Source organism: Zonotrichia albicollis, chromosome 1 (assembly GCF_047830755.1).
Source record: "Zonotrichia albicollis isolate bZonAlb1 chromosome 1, bZonAlb1.hap1, whole genome shotgun sequence".
Lineage (NCBI taxonomy): Eukaryota > Metazoa > Chordata > Aves > Passeriformes > Passerellidae > Zonotrichia > Zonotrichia albicollis.
The window spans coordinates 67230857-67248724 of NC_133819.1; the positions used below are offsets into that span (position 1 = coordinate 67230857).

Here is a 17868-nt window from a genome sequence, read left to right on the forward strand (position 1 = left end):
TACAGCTCCCACAAGGCACAGACCAAATCAGGCAAATGGAGATTAATGCCAGCTTGGAACAAATCACCTTTTTTGTTTGTTGGTCTGTTTGGACTGGAACACTTCAGTTCAGGAACCACTCAGATTTACCCACCTTTTAAAAGTGGATAGAGCGGAATAGGGAAGGGACTCATCTTCATCCCTGGCCTATTTCCAAGTATAAACATGTCCTTGACAAATCAAGGGTTTCACACCCCACCATCCTACTTTATCAAGAGGTCACTGCCTTCAGCAGGAGGTTTGGGTAAACCATGGCTATGGGAACGGACCTTGTTCCCTGGGTTTTATTTATGTTAAGAGTCATGCTGGTTCAAAGCACGAGAAAGTAGAAACACCACCCCACAAGCAGCACCACCCTGACAATTCTGGCACAGACTTCAGTAGCAGGGGCCAGTTAGCCACATTATGACATTTTCCCTTTCAATTACACAAGTACTGTCCTAGCTGGGAAGAAAAAAATGGCTCCTTATAATGTTAGTTCCAGAAATAAGCCTGCCTTTACATTATTGTCTTCTTTTCCTTGCCTATTTTTACATTTATGAAATAAGAAGATAAAGACATTAAGCACAGTAAAGAGTTGTGTGACAGATTAGTTTGTTATCAGAAAGAATGAGATCATATCTAGTGTTTTGCAGTTTGTTGGTAAAATGTATTTACATTCCAAGATAATGTCCCCATTTACCCTCAGGCTGAAATACCACAGTTTCCTGTGGTGGGGTTTCCATAAATGGCCGTAACAGTGATCATATAGTCATTCTTCTCTTTTGCTTTCACATTACAAACTCTACTTTGGGGAATTGAATCCCTCATAACAAAATAGTGCTTCTGTGTTAAAGTGCTGAACACACAGGAAGTTTGCTGAGTGCAGCAGCAATGGTAGCACATACCTCAACACTCAGAGCTTGCTTTCACAAAGTGTGTGCTGTAAAGGATGAAAATACCTCAAGTTAAATGCAATCTCAGTGGTTAAAACAGCTCACAGCTGTTTTCTTAGGCTCGGGAGTTTCCCTTGTAACTTTCCATGTGACGTTAATAGGAGAACAACCATTTTACTGATAAAAAGTCAGTGCAGTTAATCCCTCATCCACAAGGCAGAGTAAGCAGTAGTTAGTCACTGATGTGATTTGTAGAGAAGTATTTCAAGAAAAAGACTGCATTTTATTAGGCTGAGCAAATATATGAGCTCAACATTACTCCCTGTTCCTCCCTGAGCACAGGGCACTTTTTCATCAATTCTGTTTGTAGACCAGAGGCGCGCATTTTTCCCCTGGAGTATCAGAAAAAAAAGGCCAGTCCTGCAGTCTCATCTAATAACTGAGGGCTCCAGGGACACAAATCTGTCTCCCCAAGAGCAGAATCAAACCTCTGCTAAAAATAGTAAAACAATAACAATAGTAATAATAAAAGAAAAATGCAAGCTTATGGGCTCTTTCTTGGTGGTTAAAAACCTAACTGAGCATTTGGTTATGTCTGAAACAAAACACCAAATTCAGGTAATCTAAATTGCCCTCTAAGTACTAAAAACTAAGCACAGCAGCAGAGCATTTTAGAAAAAAAATTCCACATGAGTGGAAAACTGATTATTCAGAAAGTAAATCTCATCAGAAGGAGGAAGTGTGGTTTCTGGAGATAGGAAATGGGTAGATGAAGACAGGTTGCTGGCCATCAGAAAATACAGTTCTAGTGAAATCTAAAGTCTTGGCAGGCATTCTATGATTTTTTAGATGTTTTGATTTGGAGGATGACTAATTAGCCTCAGAATATCATCATTCCATATGTTTGCATGAAACGTTTCAGTTTTTATTTTTTATATAGCAGTGGCAGTATTGCATTTTTTTTCCTAACATGAATCTAAATTAATCTTTCTCCCCAAACAAACTGTTAAAATGGGTGCAAAGTGAAATTAAGGTAGCTAAGTTCCTAGGAGACAGGAACCTTCCATAAACCAGTCTAATCCTTAAAAGACAGTAATATATTCCCATTGGGTCTTACCATCACAGCTTTTAAATATACACAGGCAGTCATGACTGAGGTCTGGCAAAAAAACAATTAAGGATGGAGTTTATATCTGTTTAAAAGGTGTCTTTGCCTTCCATAAACTTGCCAAAGCAAGCTGTGCTAATCTAAACACCTCTTACTAGAAGCACTTGTCTGTGCAGCTGCCCTGAGATACCCATGCAGAAATGAAGCCAGTACAGCTTGTGAGCCAGAGAGCCCTACAAATGAAATAAAATCAAATCAAGCTTCTTCCTCATGAAAGGTTTTATTTGCCTCCCTCTCTCAGAGCAGTGTAGTTCCCAACTTAAATGATTTAGGGCCACTTCCATTGTTTCTGACCAAGTGTACCTCTGAGAGCACTCTTGTGGAATTGAAACTCTGGCAATGCTTTGTCTCAGCCATTTTTTTGCCCACTGGGAAATGCCGATTCACAAAAACTGAAATTGATGACAGGGAAGGATCTGTTCTGAGAAATGTCTTAAAGGAAGGGAAACGAGAAGTCATGGAAATACCCTGTTACAACAATTCCCAAATGAAGCTTTCTCCCTAATCTAGAAATTCAGTGTAGGAGGAAAGAAATAACAGAAAAAAGATGAAGCACCTCAAAAGAATTAAAATTATTTGTATGAACTGAACCAAACTGGTTTTTGATTGTCAGCCTTTAGGATTTCATGTCATTCACAGCAAGACACAATCTGCCCTATCTGTCTTAATACCTCATTCTTTTTTCTTTCTTTCCTCTCCTCTGCCAAACTTGCCCTAAACTTGGACTTCTGTCTTTGAAAAGGGACAGTCATAGTATTATGAGCACAGAAAACAAGCTCTGGTTTGCAGTTGGTTCTTATGTGACAACCTTTTTAAAGTGGGGAGACTAGACAGACTGGGATGGCCAAAGCAAGATACTATTTTTTTTTATCATGGACAAGAGACCCAAATGCTGAGGTGCTGAGTTTTGCCACATACTTTTCCTTTATCAAAACTGCAGCTCAGACTTAATCACAGTTTTTCAGAGAATGCTTTAGCAGTCGTGCATATTTGTCCACTATAAATTATCACACGATAATTGGGGGGGGATTCTTTCTCTGTAAGACCCATCCATAGACATTATTTCAGAGTTCATGCCTGTTCTATCACCAGTCCTGTGACACATCAGCTTTTTAGCTCTGTTGACCAGTGCATGCAAAAATGATGATGTCTCTGTCTGCCTAAATATGAGTAATTGTCATGGAGATGACATGACACTGGTAAAACTCTTATCAAAAATGTTGGACAACTATCCTCTTCACACTCCTCTTTAAAATGCTGATAATTTAATAGTAATGGTATGATTTGCTCATCTCTCTTGTTCTCTTCCTCTCCTCTCAAAAATGGGACATTCTCAGAAGTGTTAGTTTGACTGTCTTTAATTACATTTTGTGAGCAAGAATGACTCTTACCAGAATCTTGGAAATACCCCTTCCCAGTCAGCCTTGCAGTTCAAGGCCAGCCTGTTCCACTGAAGCAAGCAGAAATGTGCTCATAACACAACTGGCAGCAAGCCCTAGAGCTGATGTGAGAGTGAGTGGGATCATATCACGAAAACATCATAAAATAAAGAAAAAAAAATTCCCAGTAAAATCTTGCCAGTGACAAAGCTGTTGAGATTTTTTTTTGTGTGTTTTGTACAGCTCGTTTAGTAAGATCTGGAGATACAGACCTTTTTATCTGCACTTAGTTTGCAATCATGAACATCAGTGAGAAAAAAATTCAACGCTCTCATCTAAAGCTACAGCTAATGCAAGTTCAGCACTATTCCACCACACTTCATAGAGCCCTGTCATTTTATAATAATCAGAACTTAGAACATTTGTGTAACTCCACAGATTTATTTTTTTAAAAAGTTGTTTGGAAAGACTATAAACCTGCACTTCAGATTTAGGAAAAAAGCAAAACTTAAAAATATTGTAATGACCCTGCTTTTGTGTACTGATTAATGGAAGAAGTCCTACCAGAAGTTAAAAGTTCAGGATTAGGCTAGTTGCAAAGCAGTTGGTTATACCCTTTTCACCAGCACTGAGGGTTTAAATCCAGGCCAGCTTGTGATGTCACATTTTTTATCTTAAATTTGTTTCACAACTTGTCCTCTATCTCTTCAAGACTCACAACCCAAAACTTGTGTAAGTCTTGTTGAAATAATACATCCCCAAAATTGTAACACCCATTTTCCTTACATGCTGTTATGACAATACCACAGGGGTAGTTTTTAAGACTGGACATCTACTGGTGAGGCCCTTCATAGGCACGTTTAAAAGTTTCTGTTTAAATGCCTGAGCCTGAAGAGTTAAGCATTTTTAACACACCATGAATAAGTGACATCTGGACCTGCTTTAGGTTTTGAGAGCATTTACAGCAGAATCTTCATAGGTGTAGGTCTTGGACAGCACATGGAGAAAATAAGCAGGTTTTTTAAAGATAAACGCAGCATCAAGAAATAAACCAGCTTTGTACCCGGGTAGTATTTGTCATGTGTCTCTCCTTATCTTCACACATCTGAGTATTCTAAGAAATCTCAGTGGTGAACGCCCCCTCAGAAGCAGGCAGAAGTGTCACAACAATCCTTGGTGCCGCGGTCCTTCTTGCTGTGTGTTATAGCTGATAACTCACTCAGCCCAGAAAATCTATACAGCCATTTCTGCCCATTTCCTCTTGCCTGGCAGAGACATTTGGGCCTTAGCACTAGAAACAACTCATTATTGGGCTACAAGTCCAGTGCATCAGAAAACATGCCTCTACAGACTTCCTCTCCTCCATCCTCTTCCAGCTTGTGAGACTTGATCAAAGCTCTCCAGCAGCTCAGTCTTGGCAGAAAATACTACACCAGAACATTTTATAGTGGTCCAATGTTCATGCATTATTTCGATTTAAATAAGGTGCTATGAGTTCATAATCTTAACACCTTACAAACCCAAACATTGATAAGAGTATCCTTAGCACATGTGAAACTCCAGCCTTTACTTGTTGGCAGCAGAGAAATACACTGTCATTGTATACAGCAAATAAGTAAGTAAAAACGTGATTGATTGGTTTTTTTCAGAGCAGGCAACAGAAAGTGATATGGTAAGTATTACTGTCAGGAAATTTAGTATCAGTCACTGGAAATCCTGATGCAGCTTGCAGAATACATGAGTGGAAACACTGTGTGCTTTCTGTAAAAATGACAGTTTTAGCCAGCTAGCCAGATTCTTTCAAATACCTAAATTACCTGTGTGCTTTTCAACCCAACCTTCCTCAAGTTCAGCTTAGCCACTGAAACGTCCTCAAGGGGAAAGAAATTGCAAAACATTTAAAGAGACGCACATGGCTTCCTAAGTACATGCATCAGAACAGAAAGAAAGGCTAAGAAGTGGCTCACTGCCTGATCTGACATAATTCAATGGCCACTGTCCCTGCCTTGCAAAAGGCTAGGACTTCAAGAGAATAGGGAGTTCTTTTCCTCTTAATTCTCTCTGATAGTTCCCTATATTCTCTTTGTCTGTTTTATTCTTGTTCCAAGCCTAAGAGAGCCCAGGTGGCTGTTACATACCCACTTAAGGGGCTCAGCAACAGAATTTCAATAATTAGAGCTTCATGTTAAATCTAAAGAAATCATTTACAACAGTAAACAGACATGACTTTTTTTTTTTTTTTTTAATTTTCTTACACTTTGATTTATTTTTGCCACACCCAGGCTTCATGCCAGCCCCCTTTTATGCACCACCACCGGGGCAGAACTCTTCCCAGGGCAAGCAGTGGATGGCAGCAGCTCATCAGCTGCTGAGCCCTGCCCGAGGGGTGAAGAGGAGAGCATCGTGGGGGGAAATATGTTTTAATGCAGTTATTTGTCCCAATTTAAAATATATGCCCCTTCTTTCCCACCTCCAAAAAGCACTGTTTATTTAAAAGCAGTCAGCAGGCATCAGTGGGCTCTTGGGGTTGAGAGGCCATACTGGGAATTACCAAGCTGCCCTTTTTAGCTCCCCTCTGCCTGTGATTTGGGTGGGTCAAGGTGTTGCAGAGGTGCAGTGTACCTCTGATCAGTTCTGCCACCTGTAAAACTCCCTTGTTACCCATCATTCTGCATATCAGGAATTGCAGTTCATGAGAACAGGCCAAATTCTGCCCTCACAGTGCTGCTATAAATTCAGAGTAATTTTGTTTGCCACAGTAGGTTTATTTGCTCTTTGTCCTTGTGAAACAATGTAAACTACAGTGTTGTGTATCTGCTGTAAGCACGAGAATGAGAATGCTCTTCTTGTTTCCGTAGTTAGGAATGTTCTCTGTTGCAGCCTAACACGCCTTTTAATCCTGGAAGAAATAGAATGTTGGTTTTTCCCCCCTATATTTAGGAAAGCAGGATTTAATGAACCACAGGGCTGGATATTTTGTAAAGTACATGCACATTCAGCTCTTTTTTTCTTGGTTAGGGACATGCCATTGGCATGGAAAAGGCCCAAGTAATTGCTTTTGGAAGAGCGTGGTCTTCAGAAAGAACAGAACAAACTTTCTGCTCAGTTGTCTTTGTTTTGCAGTACTGAAAGTTTGAAGGCTCATTACACGTTTCACCAGAGCCAAAGCTGGTTCCTGTTAGTTGCTCTGCACGGATTAAGTGGTTAACAATGTTTTGAGAATGTTGTTGGGCTAGATGGTTTGTGGGAACACCATCTGTTTCCTTTAACACGTAAACAAGGAAAATTGCTGGTTTGAAATGCAGGATTATTTTTTTATACTTGGGTGACCACAGGCATTCTTGAAAGAGAAGAGGTAAAAGGGAAAATAATCCTTATGAGGTATGAAGTGCAATGACATTTGTTCAAAAATAAATTTGTGAGTGTCAGATGGGGCTGCTATCCCTGTTCTAGAAGTGGCTAATGTGGAACGTTTCTCTTGCAGTCACCTCCTTCCTTCTGAATTCATCTTCAAAAGTAAACTACCATCAAAAATAAAACCATAAAAAATTGTTCAGCAATGCAGTGGAAGGGCTGAGCATCCCATTCAGAAGCAGCAAGTTAATTTAATATATTTATGGGTAAATATCCAGAATGAAAAGTTACTTCTGACTGGGTTTGTTATCTTCCATACTTCATCTGCCCAGCTCCACCTCTCTTGCTCAGACAGAAAAAGCAGCAAAACCCCATGTCCTGATGACCCATGTGAGGTCATGAGAGTAAGAACAAATGCCCCACATTTTTCCTTTGTCAAGTAGTGGGGGCATTCTTTTAATTACTGTTACAAAATGTTTATTCAAGATAAGCTTTGGTGATGAGCTTCTTCTGTTCTGAATTGACCAGGAATAAGCAGTGCAGCTTAAGGAAAAGCATTGGAATGAAAGAGGGGTGGAGGTACAACAGGAAATATTCTTGTACTCAGTACAGACCAGATTATCATCTGCAGGAGATTTTGCTGTGAAATTGCTCATAACATGTTGTTACTGGATAGTGATCCTCCACACAGGAAAATATACCCAAGTCACTGGGAGAAAAAAGCTGTCTTTCATGTTATCAGCAAACCTTGGTTGTTGCTGGGTGTCTTAAAATCATATTTTCCGCCTTTCATATGACTTGTTTGAAAGCCTCAAGAGGAGCTGACATAAAAGCATCTCATGCATTTCTATTTGGAAAATAAATGCCACCATAAGTAGAGTGCACTGCTAACCACAGCCCTGCAGAACCTCAGGTCTTCTGTCCACAGTTGCAGTTGCAGGCAGACTTTAGTCATGAATACCCAGAATCAAGGATTTTGCACTTTAACCTCTCACTTTCTTTGACAGCAGTTAGACACACCCAGAGCGCATTTTTGTTTCAACCAAATTAAGGAATGACACTGCTTGACCACTGCCTCAGGTCTGGGAAAGAGCAAAAGTGCCTAGATGGTATAAAAAGTCCTGCAGTGCTGAGTGAAATTGGATTCCTTTGTGTGGTCCATCTAGCTTTAGTGTAACTTTTTAGGATTGTATCAGCACAGTAAATAAAACCAGCACCCTTGTAATACTGTAAATCTTTCATATGGCATCTGGTATGTCAGGATTTTTTGAAAAGTGGGAAAGGCCTCTAAAGATGGGCTACCAGAGTAACTGCAGCTGCATGAAATTCCTGTGTGCAGAGTGAGGCAGAATTTCTCTGCAAGTACTGAGCATGAGCAAGCTTCTCTTCCATGCATGTTCCAGGCTCCATGGTGCAAGGATATAATCTGTTTTGTGACCAGGGATTCTTGTTACAAAAGCAAAATACCACGTTTAGCTATAAGAAGAACAAGTGGTTTTACTTGTGTGTGCTTAGGGACATGGCTTAGTGGGGCTTGGCAGTGCCAGGTTTATGGTAGGACCCACTGATCCTAAAGGTCTTTTCCAGCCTTCTCTGATTCAGTGCCTTACTGCCTGTGCTGCTTGGATCAACTCCCTTTTTTATATTAGAGGCATGTGAGTTTGTTCATGGAGATCAATTCCCTGAGCAAGAAGAGTGGTGGTGTCTTTTATCACAGAATCACAGAATGAACTAGGTTGGAAAAGACCTTTGAGATCATTAAGTCCAACCTGTGACCTAACACCTCCTCATCAGCTAAATCATGGCACTGAGTGCCACATCCTGTCTTTTTTTAAAAATGTCCAGGGACAGTGACTCCACCTCCTCCTTGGGCAGACCAGTGCCCAATCACTCTTTCAGTGAAGAATTTTTTTCTAACATTTAATCTAAACTTCCCCTGGCACAGCTTAAGATTGTGTCCTCTTGTTCTGTCAGTCATTGCCTGGGAGAAGAGATCAGCCCCCAGCTGCCTACAACCACCTTTCAGGAGCTGTAGAGATTGATAAGGTCTCCCCTGAGTCTCCTTTTATCCTGAAGCGGTTCAGTCATTCAGCTTCTGGTGTAGAACAAAACTGAGCAAGTTGCTATAAAAATTTCACACTGAGCAACCAATATCTGTCTTTTTGGAGCCTGACACATCCTGAGTCCTGCATTGTCCATGTAGGCAGCGAGCAGCAGGTGAAGCAGAGCCAACATCATTCCTCCTGCTTCCAGCGCTGCGTGGGGCCTCTGGCTGCCTGCCATGAACACCCCGTTGTTTCTTTTCTCGGGGATGGTCAAGCAGTTTCTCAGCATATTAGCAGGCAGCCTAATGCCACTGTGTTCACAGCAGCAGAAGGGCTGGTGGAGATGGGCTACCCAGGAAACAGCCCTTTGTTTTTACTGTACATTGTCAGTTCTCCCAGAGGATCACTGTAACACGCTGAATGACTCATTGAACCAACTCCATGGTTGTAATTTTGTAGCCCTTGGAAGGAACCTTTAAGTAAACACGACTTTAAACCAAATCCTTCTGTTCTTGACTTGGGTAGAAAGCATTTGACTGGCAGTACACAGCTGGGGGGGGAAAAAGGATTCAAAATGTACATGGCAAACTATTCTAGCGTGGTCACTAACTCTCACTGGCAGAAAAAGCATGAAGAGGTGATGTTGATACAAGTTAGAATTTTCTCTGGCAAACAGAATAACCCCAGTACTACATGAGAGTGGCCTGGGAGGGATACTGTGTGGAGTGACCCATTATGGGAAGCTTCCAGTAACTTCAGAAAGAACTTCCTTTAAAGTTTAGCCCACAAATGCCTTTAACAATGCAGTATGTGACTCTGTGGGATAGGAACGGTCTGTCATAAATGCAATATTTTTAGATTCTTTTTTTGAAAAACTCCTGTGTGTGTAAGCCCTATTGGCCCCATGCCAATTGAGCAGTTCTCTCATCTGCAGCATTCTGGAGACTCTATCACTTCCAGTTCCTGTGTCTGATGGCAGTTCAAGGAGAAGCACTTGCAAAAGCCATGGTCTTCCCCTGCCTGCCAGGTGTGACTGTTCCTCCTTCCCCCAAGGCCCACAGAGTCAGGGCAGGGCTGGTGCTGCCTTGGGATGCTCACTGAATCAGACCTGTCCTGGTGCTGGCAGGGCACCCACCCGAGGGGGAATCCAGTGGTTGTTTCATGGGACAGGGACAGAGACTGCACAGGCAAATCTGGGCAGCAAGTGAAAAGAAGGAGAGCCTGTGTTGTTAACATAGCAGAGAAGAGGTAGGGGGTCAGCATGAGGGACTTTCCCTGAAGACCTCAGTCAAGAAGAGCTCAGTGTGAAAATGTGGCCAGGATGTGAGGATTCCTTAGAGCAAACACTCTTGCGGGATCCTTACTGAGTGTTTGGGTAGAAATGCTATTGGTATGTCTCATACATTTCTAAGGAGAGTTAGGTAGCTCTGGTATAAAGTTTTCCCCAGCCAAGTACCAAGCCACATCTTATACGAGCCTATGTAATTTATCATGTTGTGCCTTTGAGTTACAGTATTTATATTTTTTTCTTAGAGCTAAATAGCACCAGCAGAGGTTCAGATGCCAGCATTGCCACTACAAACACAGTTCTCTTTTGGGGTTAGGTAACATTTATTTTATACCGCACTATACTGAAATTCTGCTGTGCAGATGCTGTCCAAGACTTAAGGCATTTATTTTTAACCAAATTTTATTTGCACTCATTTTGGTAGTTAATGGTTTACAAAATGTCAGAAAATGTAAATTCTAAGCTTTCTTGTTTTTCAGAGGCTGTTATTGCATTATATACTTCAAGAATGGCTTGACATTTCCCATCTCTTAGCCACTGACATGGATAAACCAAGCAGAGACAGCAAAATTCAATGTCCTGCTTTGGAAAGTTTAAGCATGGCATTTTTATGTAGAGAACTTCCAAAGCCTCAACTCACACTCAGTTCTCCAGGATGTTGTGCTATGGAGCACAGTAACACATGGAGTCCTGCTGGAGTAGCTGGGAAATACCTCTACAAGCAAAGGTGTAGACTCCCAGAGACTAAACACAGTATTTTAAGCCTCTGACGAGGAGTGGGGACACTCACACCTCGTGGGATCAGCCCTGATCTCAGCGAGTGGGTGGTGCAGCCATCGCCTTGTGCAGTCTGTGCTAGTGGGAGGTCAGTGGGAAGAAAGGACAGAGCTCCCAGACCTGCACAGAATCTGTGCTTGGCAAGTAGAAGACAGTGTAGAGCACTAGCAAACAGTCATGTCAGGGCTGGTCTGGAAAGAAAAAATGCTGCATTTGCAGCTACTAGCACTCATTTAAAGTGCTCAGCTCTCAGAAGGGTATGCAGACTGGTGTTACTAACATTGCCAATGATGCATGAACGTTAACAGGATTGGATTGTAACAGAGAGAACATCCTCAGAGACTTAACCTTTCCTCTTTTTGCTTTACCCACAGGTAATAACACCAGTCAGGTCAGGACAAGGTTATGTTTATGAATTCCCTTCTAAGCACCAGAAGGATGCCTACGATATCCCCCCCGTTCGCCCTCTCCAAGGGGTAAGTACCAATAAAAGTGCCAGCAGGGCTGACAGAGCACAAAAGTGATGAATTTCTACCAGACTTTTATAAGCAAGGCAAGTTCTCTCATTTCAGAGAGAAAATATGTTTTAATTAGATGCTGTGGCTTATTCACAGATCACAGACGTATTTCAAAGTTTTATTTGATGTTGACTAAGATTTGGCAGCCCACCAAACGCAAAAGTCCCATTTGTTCTCTCTGTTTTGATCAAAGAGTATATCTAAACAGAATAAACTTGCTGCCTGGGAACATTTTTTCCCCCTGTACTCTGTTGATGCATAGTTGACAGTAATTCACTCACTAAGGGTAAAATTATCACCCAGATGAGCAGCTGCTATGCAGGGAGTTGTTTTCACCATCTATTGGCTGCACCATGTCACTGAGCTTGAACTATAGCATTGTTCTGGGGAGCACCCTTAGCAGTGAGTGCCCAGCACCACAGGCTTGCAGAGTGGATGCTGGCAGGACCTGGAACTCAACCCTCCTGAATGGAAGGGTGTGATCAGTTCTGGTAACATGTTCACCCCAAGAGGTGTCTGTAATAGACTGACCCTGATTTACCCTTCAAGAGGGAAGTCAGCCTTGACTTCGTCTCTCCAGCCTGCTGTCCACACCATTGCCCAGAGGAGACATGGCAAAGTGCATTTCCTCCTAACTGTCCAAAATTGTAGGCAAATCCAAGATGTTCTCTCATATAAAAAAAGCCAGAAGAGCTCTGGTCATGTTCAAACTTTCTTAGAGGAAACACAGAAAATACGAAAATCCATCTAATAGCAGAGCTTTCCCTGAGGTGACTTGTTTCTGTAATCCATTTATTCTTTCTTCAGATATATGACATTCCCCCCACATCGGTTAAGGGGCCTGCACTTCCAGTTCCCATGGGAGAAGCAAAAGGAGTGTATGACATACCACCTGCCAAAGGGGTAAGCATTGCTCTGTTTCCACAAGATCCTGTATTTTCATGTCTGGCCAAAGACGTGTTATAACAAGGATTCATGTAGGATCCTGAAGGAGAAGGAGATTCAGTACTTCAAAAACTTCCTTAGGTTTTTAAATTGTTAAAACTGGTGAAGTGAAGCACTGCATCAAAATTAAGGTTATGAACTATAAATTGATAATTAGAGCTACATTATCTTTGTGGCAGCATGCTGCCCTTTTGGATTTTGCTGCTTGTGGGAATTTGTATCAAGATGAGTGATAAAAATGAGATATTAAAACTGACTCTCAGTCAAACTTCAGATAAGTATCTGACTCTTTGAAAGTCAATAGCAGATCTTCCATCCCAAATGGAAGATGGTAAATATTTCACTATTCTAGTCAAAGGTTTCATGTTTTGTTTTCTGTGATTCAGGTCTATGCTGCACCTCCATCTGCATGCCAAGATGATACAGCCCTGAGGGAAAACTTGCAGGATTTTTCATCTTCAGTGGGCCACAGTGTAAGACCAGAAGGAGTATATGATATTCCTCCTCCCATCACCAAAGCAACTGGAAAAGAACTTAATAGAATTTCTCCTGAGAGCCTGTTATTGCCAGGTGGAATGCCACAGACACATAGTGTTTATGACATCCCTACAAACCATCAAAACCATTTTCTTGGACAGCAGATTGCACCTGAAAAAGATGTTTATGATACCCCGAGGGGAATTGCATTCCCAGGTCAACAGACAGGACTCAGTGAAAATCCCATTGCAGAAGGAAGAGAAGGTGTCTATGATGTGCCACCACCAGTCCTCCAAGATAATAAAGGCTTACAGGATGTGACTGATGGCATGAATAGGTTGTCTTTCTCCAGCACAGGAAGCACAAGGAGTAACATGTCCACATCGTCAACAACATCAAAAGACTCTTCTCATTCAGCATCAACTGCACAGGACAAAAGACTAATCCTAGATCCAGACACTGCCATAGAGAGGCTGTATCGCCTCCAGCAGATGGTGGAGGCAGCTGTCAGTCACCTCACAGCCTTCATCACACCAGACTGGCGGTCCTATGGGTACATGGAGAAACACATCAATGAAATCCACGCTGCTGTGGATAAGGTAGAGCAGTCGCTGTTGGAGTACCTCCAGTTTGCCAAAGGATCGGCAGCCAATGCCTCCTGCCTGCCTGAGATCAGCCTCCTCAACAAAATGAGGAGGGAGGTGCAAAGGCTGGAGGACTCTCACCAGATCCTTACCCAAACCAGTCATGACTTGAACAGCTACAGCTGGTCTTTGAATGTCCTAGCTGTCAACAGAGTGCAGAACAAGTGCGATGACCTGGATCGGTTCGTTATGGTGGCAAGGACAGTCCCAGACGATGCCAAGCAGCTGACCACCACCATCAGTGTCAACGCTGAGCTGCTCTTCAGACAGGCACTGGGCAGCTCCCGTGTCAAAAACACAGCAGAGAACATAATGAACGCTGCTGACTGTGTGTATGACAGTCCTCAGATGCAGCAGCATGGAGAAAAGGCACAGAACCACTGCAGCTCCCTTGCCCCACTCCTGGGTAAAGGTCAGCACCCTTACAGTGCCACCAGTGAGGGCTCAGAAAAGAGCTGGATGGATGACTATGATTATGTTCACCTGCAGGTGGGTAAACCCAACACCTTGTTCTGCATGTAGGAATTGTTTGTGGTTTTGCTGGAAGCTTCTTGTGGGAAAGCAGCAATTGATTGCCCTGCTAATGTGTATTCAAGATTTTTGATAATTTCACCAGGATGATTACTTCCTGTCAAAGAGGACTGTTGGATTTCTAATAGTGACAGCCTTTTGCTCTGCCACACTATCCTTTCATTTTCTGTACTCTTGGTGGAGCACTACCAGTGAAAAAGCCAATACAAAGCAGCCTCTTTCCTGACCTCTGAGCTGTCGTTTAGCTCAGAAGCAGTTTTGATTTAACACAGTCTCTTATGTTATGCAAAACAGGGGAAAGAAGAGTTTGAAAGGCAACAGAAGGAGCTTCTGGAGAAAGAAAATATCATCAAGCAGAGCAAAATGGAGCTAGAGCACCATCAGGTATGTTCTCCCAGGTGTATAATTGCCCTGAAATTCCTCACACAAAGGGGCACTGGTCAAATAGAACAGGAGGGGATCTGCCCTTAGTAGTGTGCAAAGGATACAGATAATAAAAAGCAAGGAGTTTAAAAACTCTAAAATTTCACCACAGAAGAGAAACAAGCTTTTGTGATGTCTCACAGCAGGTCAGGCACAAAGCCAGCTTGAGAACTGGGCTTTCCTCACCTGCCATCCAGGGCCTTAATCACTGAACCATACTGAATACATGTGCCACCTTCACATCTGCTCAGGGAACATCAATACCATCAGCTTAAATGTTGTGCTGAACATCACTTTTAGTGCTAAAAACAGTAGGTTCACAAGATTGAAGGCTGTCACTTTTCCCTCATATTAATTCTTCAGTATGTTGTTGCCATATTGTATGGCAGAAAATTGTACAAGCAGTGAGGAGGTGAGATTTAAAGGGTTTTCATCTCAAAATCCCACAGAGATGACAGCTTTTTAAAGATTGTGTAGGAGTCATTGCCACTTGGATCCATCTCTCTCACTTGTGATTTCAGAATACTCCAAATGAGCAATAGCCTGTAAATTCAGGAGTTTGTGTTGTTGGGGTTTTTTAATGCAAATGAGGTATTTTAGATGTTTCTCCATTCTGAACTCTGCATGTTTGGATTTACGGTAATCAAAGCACTTGATCCTAGAAAACATACTGTTTCTTTTGACTTAGCATAAGGTAGGATACCCAGGGATGTCCTGAGGCACAAAAATGAAATTGCAATACATAACAACATCTTACAAGAACACTTGCTGATGGGAGCTTTTGTTTTTCCTTTCAGATCAATCAGTTTCAGCGTCTGGAGCAAGAGATCACCAAGCCAGTGGAGAACGACATCTCCAAATGGAAGCCCGCGCAGGCCCTGCAGACCTCCCACGACAGCCGCCTGCTTCTCTTCTACTCCGACCAGTGTGAGACTCACTTCAACTCCCTCCTCAACGCCATCGATGCCTTCTTCAGCTGTGTCAACTCCTCCCAGCCCCCGCGGATCTTCGTGGCACACAGCAAATTCATCATTCTGAGCGCGCACAAACTCGTGTTCATCGGGGACACGCTCGCGAGGCAGATGACGACTCAGGACATGTGCAACAGAGTGATGAACTCCAGCAATCAGCTGTGTGAACTGCTCAAGAGCGTTGTGCTGGCCACCAAGGCGGCTGCCTTGAGTTACCCCAACACAGCATCCCTGCAGAGGATGGTGGACCGAGTAACAGAGCTCTCGCATCACGCGCAGTTGTTCAAACTCTCACTGGCCCAAATGGCGTCCTTATGAAACCCAGCAAAATCCAATCTGTGAGCAGCAAAGCAGAAGAGCAGACAAACTGGAGCTATTTTTATGTAAATGTTATCTTTTTCTAGATATTTTTTATTAAATATTTTAAATACATTCTTATGCATTAGAGAGTCTAATCAAATCAGGGATCTGGGAATGTTGTCTGGTTCTGTATTATGTTTCTTATATACATTTAGATTTGTATACACACCGTATATGTATATGTTGCTTCTTTCCCTAAAACATCAATTAAGCACCTTAAAAATTACGTGTCAGGTAAACAGTGCATATCTTTTGTATATACAGCCTGTTTCCTCAGCATATTTGTTAACTGGATGCTGCACTCTTTTTGTTTCATTCCATCTTGATGCTGGTGCATGGACTTGGTTGTGAAACCTACTTGTAGCAATCCATGAAGCAAGTGTAATGGTTCTCATAGAACTCCATTCCCTTTTTAGAAATTACTTTCTATAGATTAATTCTGTGAAATTTAACTCCTCTCGATGTTACTTTGTTGTGTAAAACATTTGGTCATTCTGACCAACATACATGCACAGCTGCAATAAGCAACATATCAAGCAAGGTGTACAGCATTTGGGAGAAAAGCATTTTTAGGCCATGTAAGAAAAAGGACCTTCAAAGGAGGAAGGCATAACTGTATATATTTAATATCTTTTGGCATTCAGATTTCGTTGTTTCTAATAACTGTGCAACATGGGATTTCAAAACCGTGGATGGATTCCAAGCAATGTAATTTCATACATGTTTACTTTGTATGTCCTTGCATTGGGAGTTTAATTTAGCAGTCAGGCTTGAAAGCCTTATTGTTTATGGACTCAAGTTATCCTGAGGGTATCCCGGGATCCATTGGGCTCATCTTTGAGGCTGTGGATGAGCAAAGTTTCAGAATACCAATCCCTTTCAGAAGGATTAACATACAAACTATATTTTGTATGGAAAGAAAAGAGTTTAATTTGAAATAACAGATATTTAAACATCTCTATAGCATATACACAATTTAATGAAGAAGTAGCACTTAATTTTCTAGGACATATTATTGAGAATTAATTGCATCTGTTGCAATTCTGATTTCCATTAAACTACTGGGCTTTTTTTCCAGAATTCTGTTGTGTAGATGCTGGTCTTTTCTGCACTACACTGTTGCCAAAAATAATGTCCTGTTTTAATGGGACCGTTCCATCAGTAAATACGCACAGTTCCACCTGGTAATTTTCAATGTAGACCCTTAAAAATTGTTAGCAGAGTGTTAGGCTCCTTTAGAAATTTCATGTATGCTGGTCGCGCCAAAACCCGTATAAGCTTATTTGTCATTGCTGCCTTTTGTGAACGCCCTAAAAATAAGTCACTGAACACCATTTGCCTGTGGTCCACAGGCTAAAAGCTGTGCTTCAAAGTGAGCAGTAGCTCAGGAAAATTCCAGGTAATTCTGGCATTTTTTAAACAGAAACACTACTGTCCTTATTAATTCAAGGTGGTCCCACATTAATGTGTTCAGAACATTTGCCAGGTCACTGGTGACAGCAGGGTTGTGAGATCAGTAGCACCTGGGAAACAGGCACTTCTCACTTCTGCCTGACTCCTGCCTTTCCCATTTTGTAGCCAAACACGTGCCTTACTGAAATGGGATTTGTTGTCTGAGGTGACAGAACCATTTCAGCTGTGTATGAAACCCTGCAGCCTTAAGGTATTGTCTTAGAGCAAAGACCACTGGTCACTACCATAACATTCCAGAGTGCATAACATTCCTGGAAGGTCAGTGGAAGCCAGCACAACCCAGCTGGCTCAGGATGGGCTCCAAGGCTTGGCCTGGTGTAACGTCCTGAAAGAGCAGTTGTGATTTTGTAACCTATAACCAGTTGCCAAAAAGCAATTGGTGTGAACCTGTTTTGTACTATTGTTGTTTGGGATTTCCTTGTCCATTTTTTTCACTGTATATTCTTAGAAAGTGAAAAGGTGTTTCTAAGTGTAGTGGTTATGTTGATAGTTTGTGCTTTCCAAAGAAGAACCTTTATTGCAACCCTGTATTACAGTTTGTTATCTCGTAGAAAGTAATTTTTGAATGATTAAAATTGCTAGCTTTTTTTATATAAAAAAA

The 17868-nt window shown here is 41.9% G+C and overlaps 1 protein-coding gene across 2 annotated transcripts in view; it reads left to right on the forward strand.

Annotated features, from left to right (window-relative positions):
- Nucleotides 1-17868, forward strand: part of NEDD9 (neural precursor cell expressed, developmentally down-regulated 9) — a 37279-nt gene extending 19411 nt beyond the window's left edge. For both annotated transcript variants that reach the window (XM_005481724.4, XM_005481725.4), the window contains exons 3-7: nucleotides 11300-11401; nucleotides 12251-12346; nucleotides 12775-13998; nucleotides 14335-14424; nucleotides 15261-17868. In XM_005481724.4, the coding sequence (XP_005481781.1) occupies nucleotides 11300-11401; nucleotides 12251-12346; nucleotides 12775-13998; nucleotides 14335-14424; nucleotides 15261-15752 (2004 nt within the window). In that variant the 3' untranslated portion in view covers nucleotides 15753-17868. The remainder of the gene's footprint in view (nucleotides 1-11299; nucleotides 11402-12250; nucleotides 12347-12774; nucleotides 13999-14334; nucleotides 14425-15260) is intronic.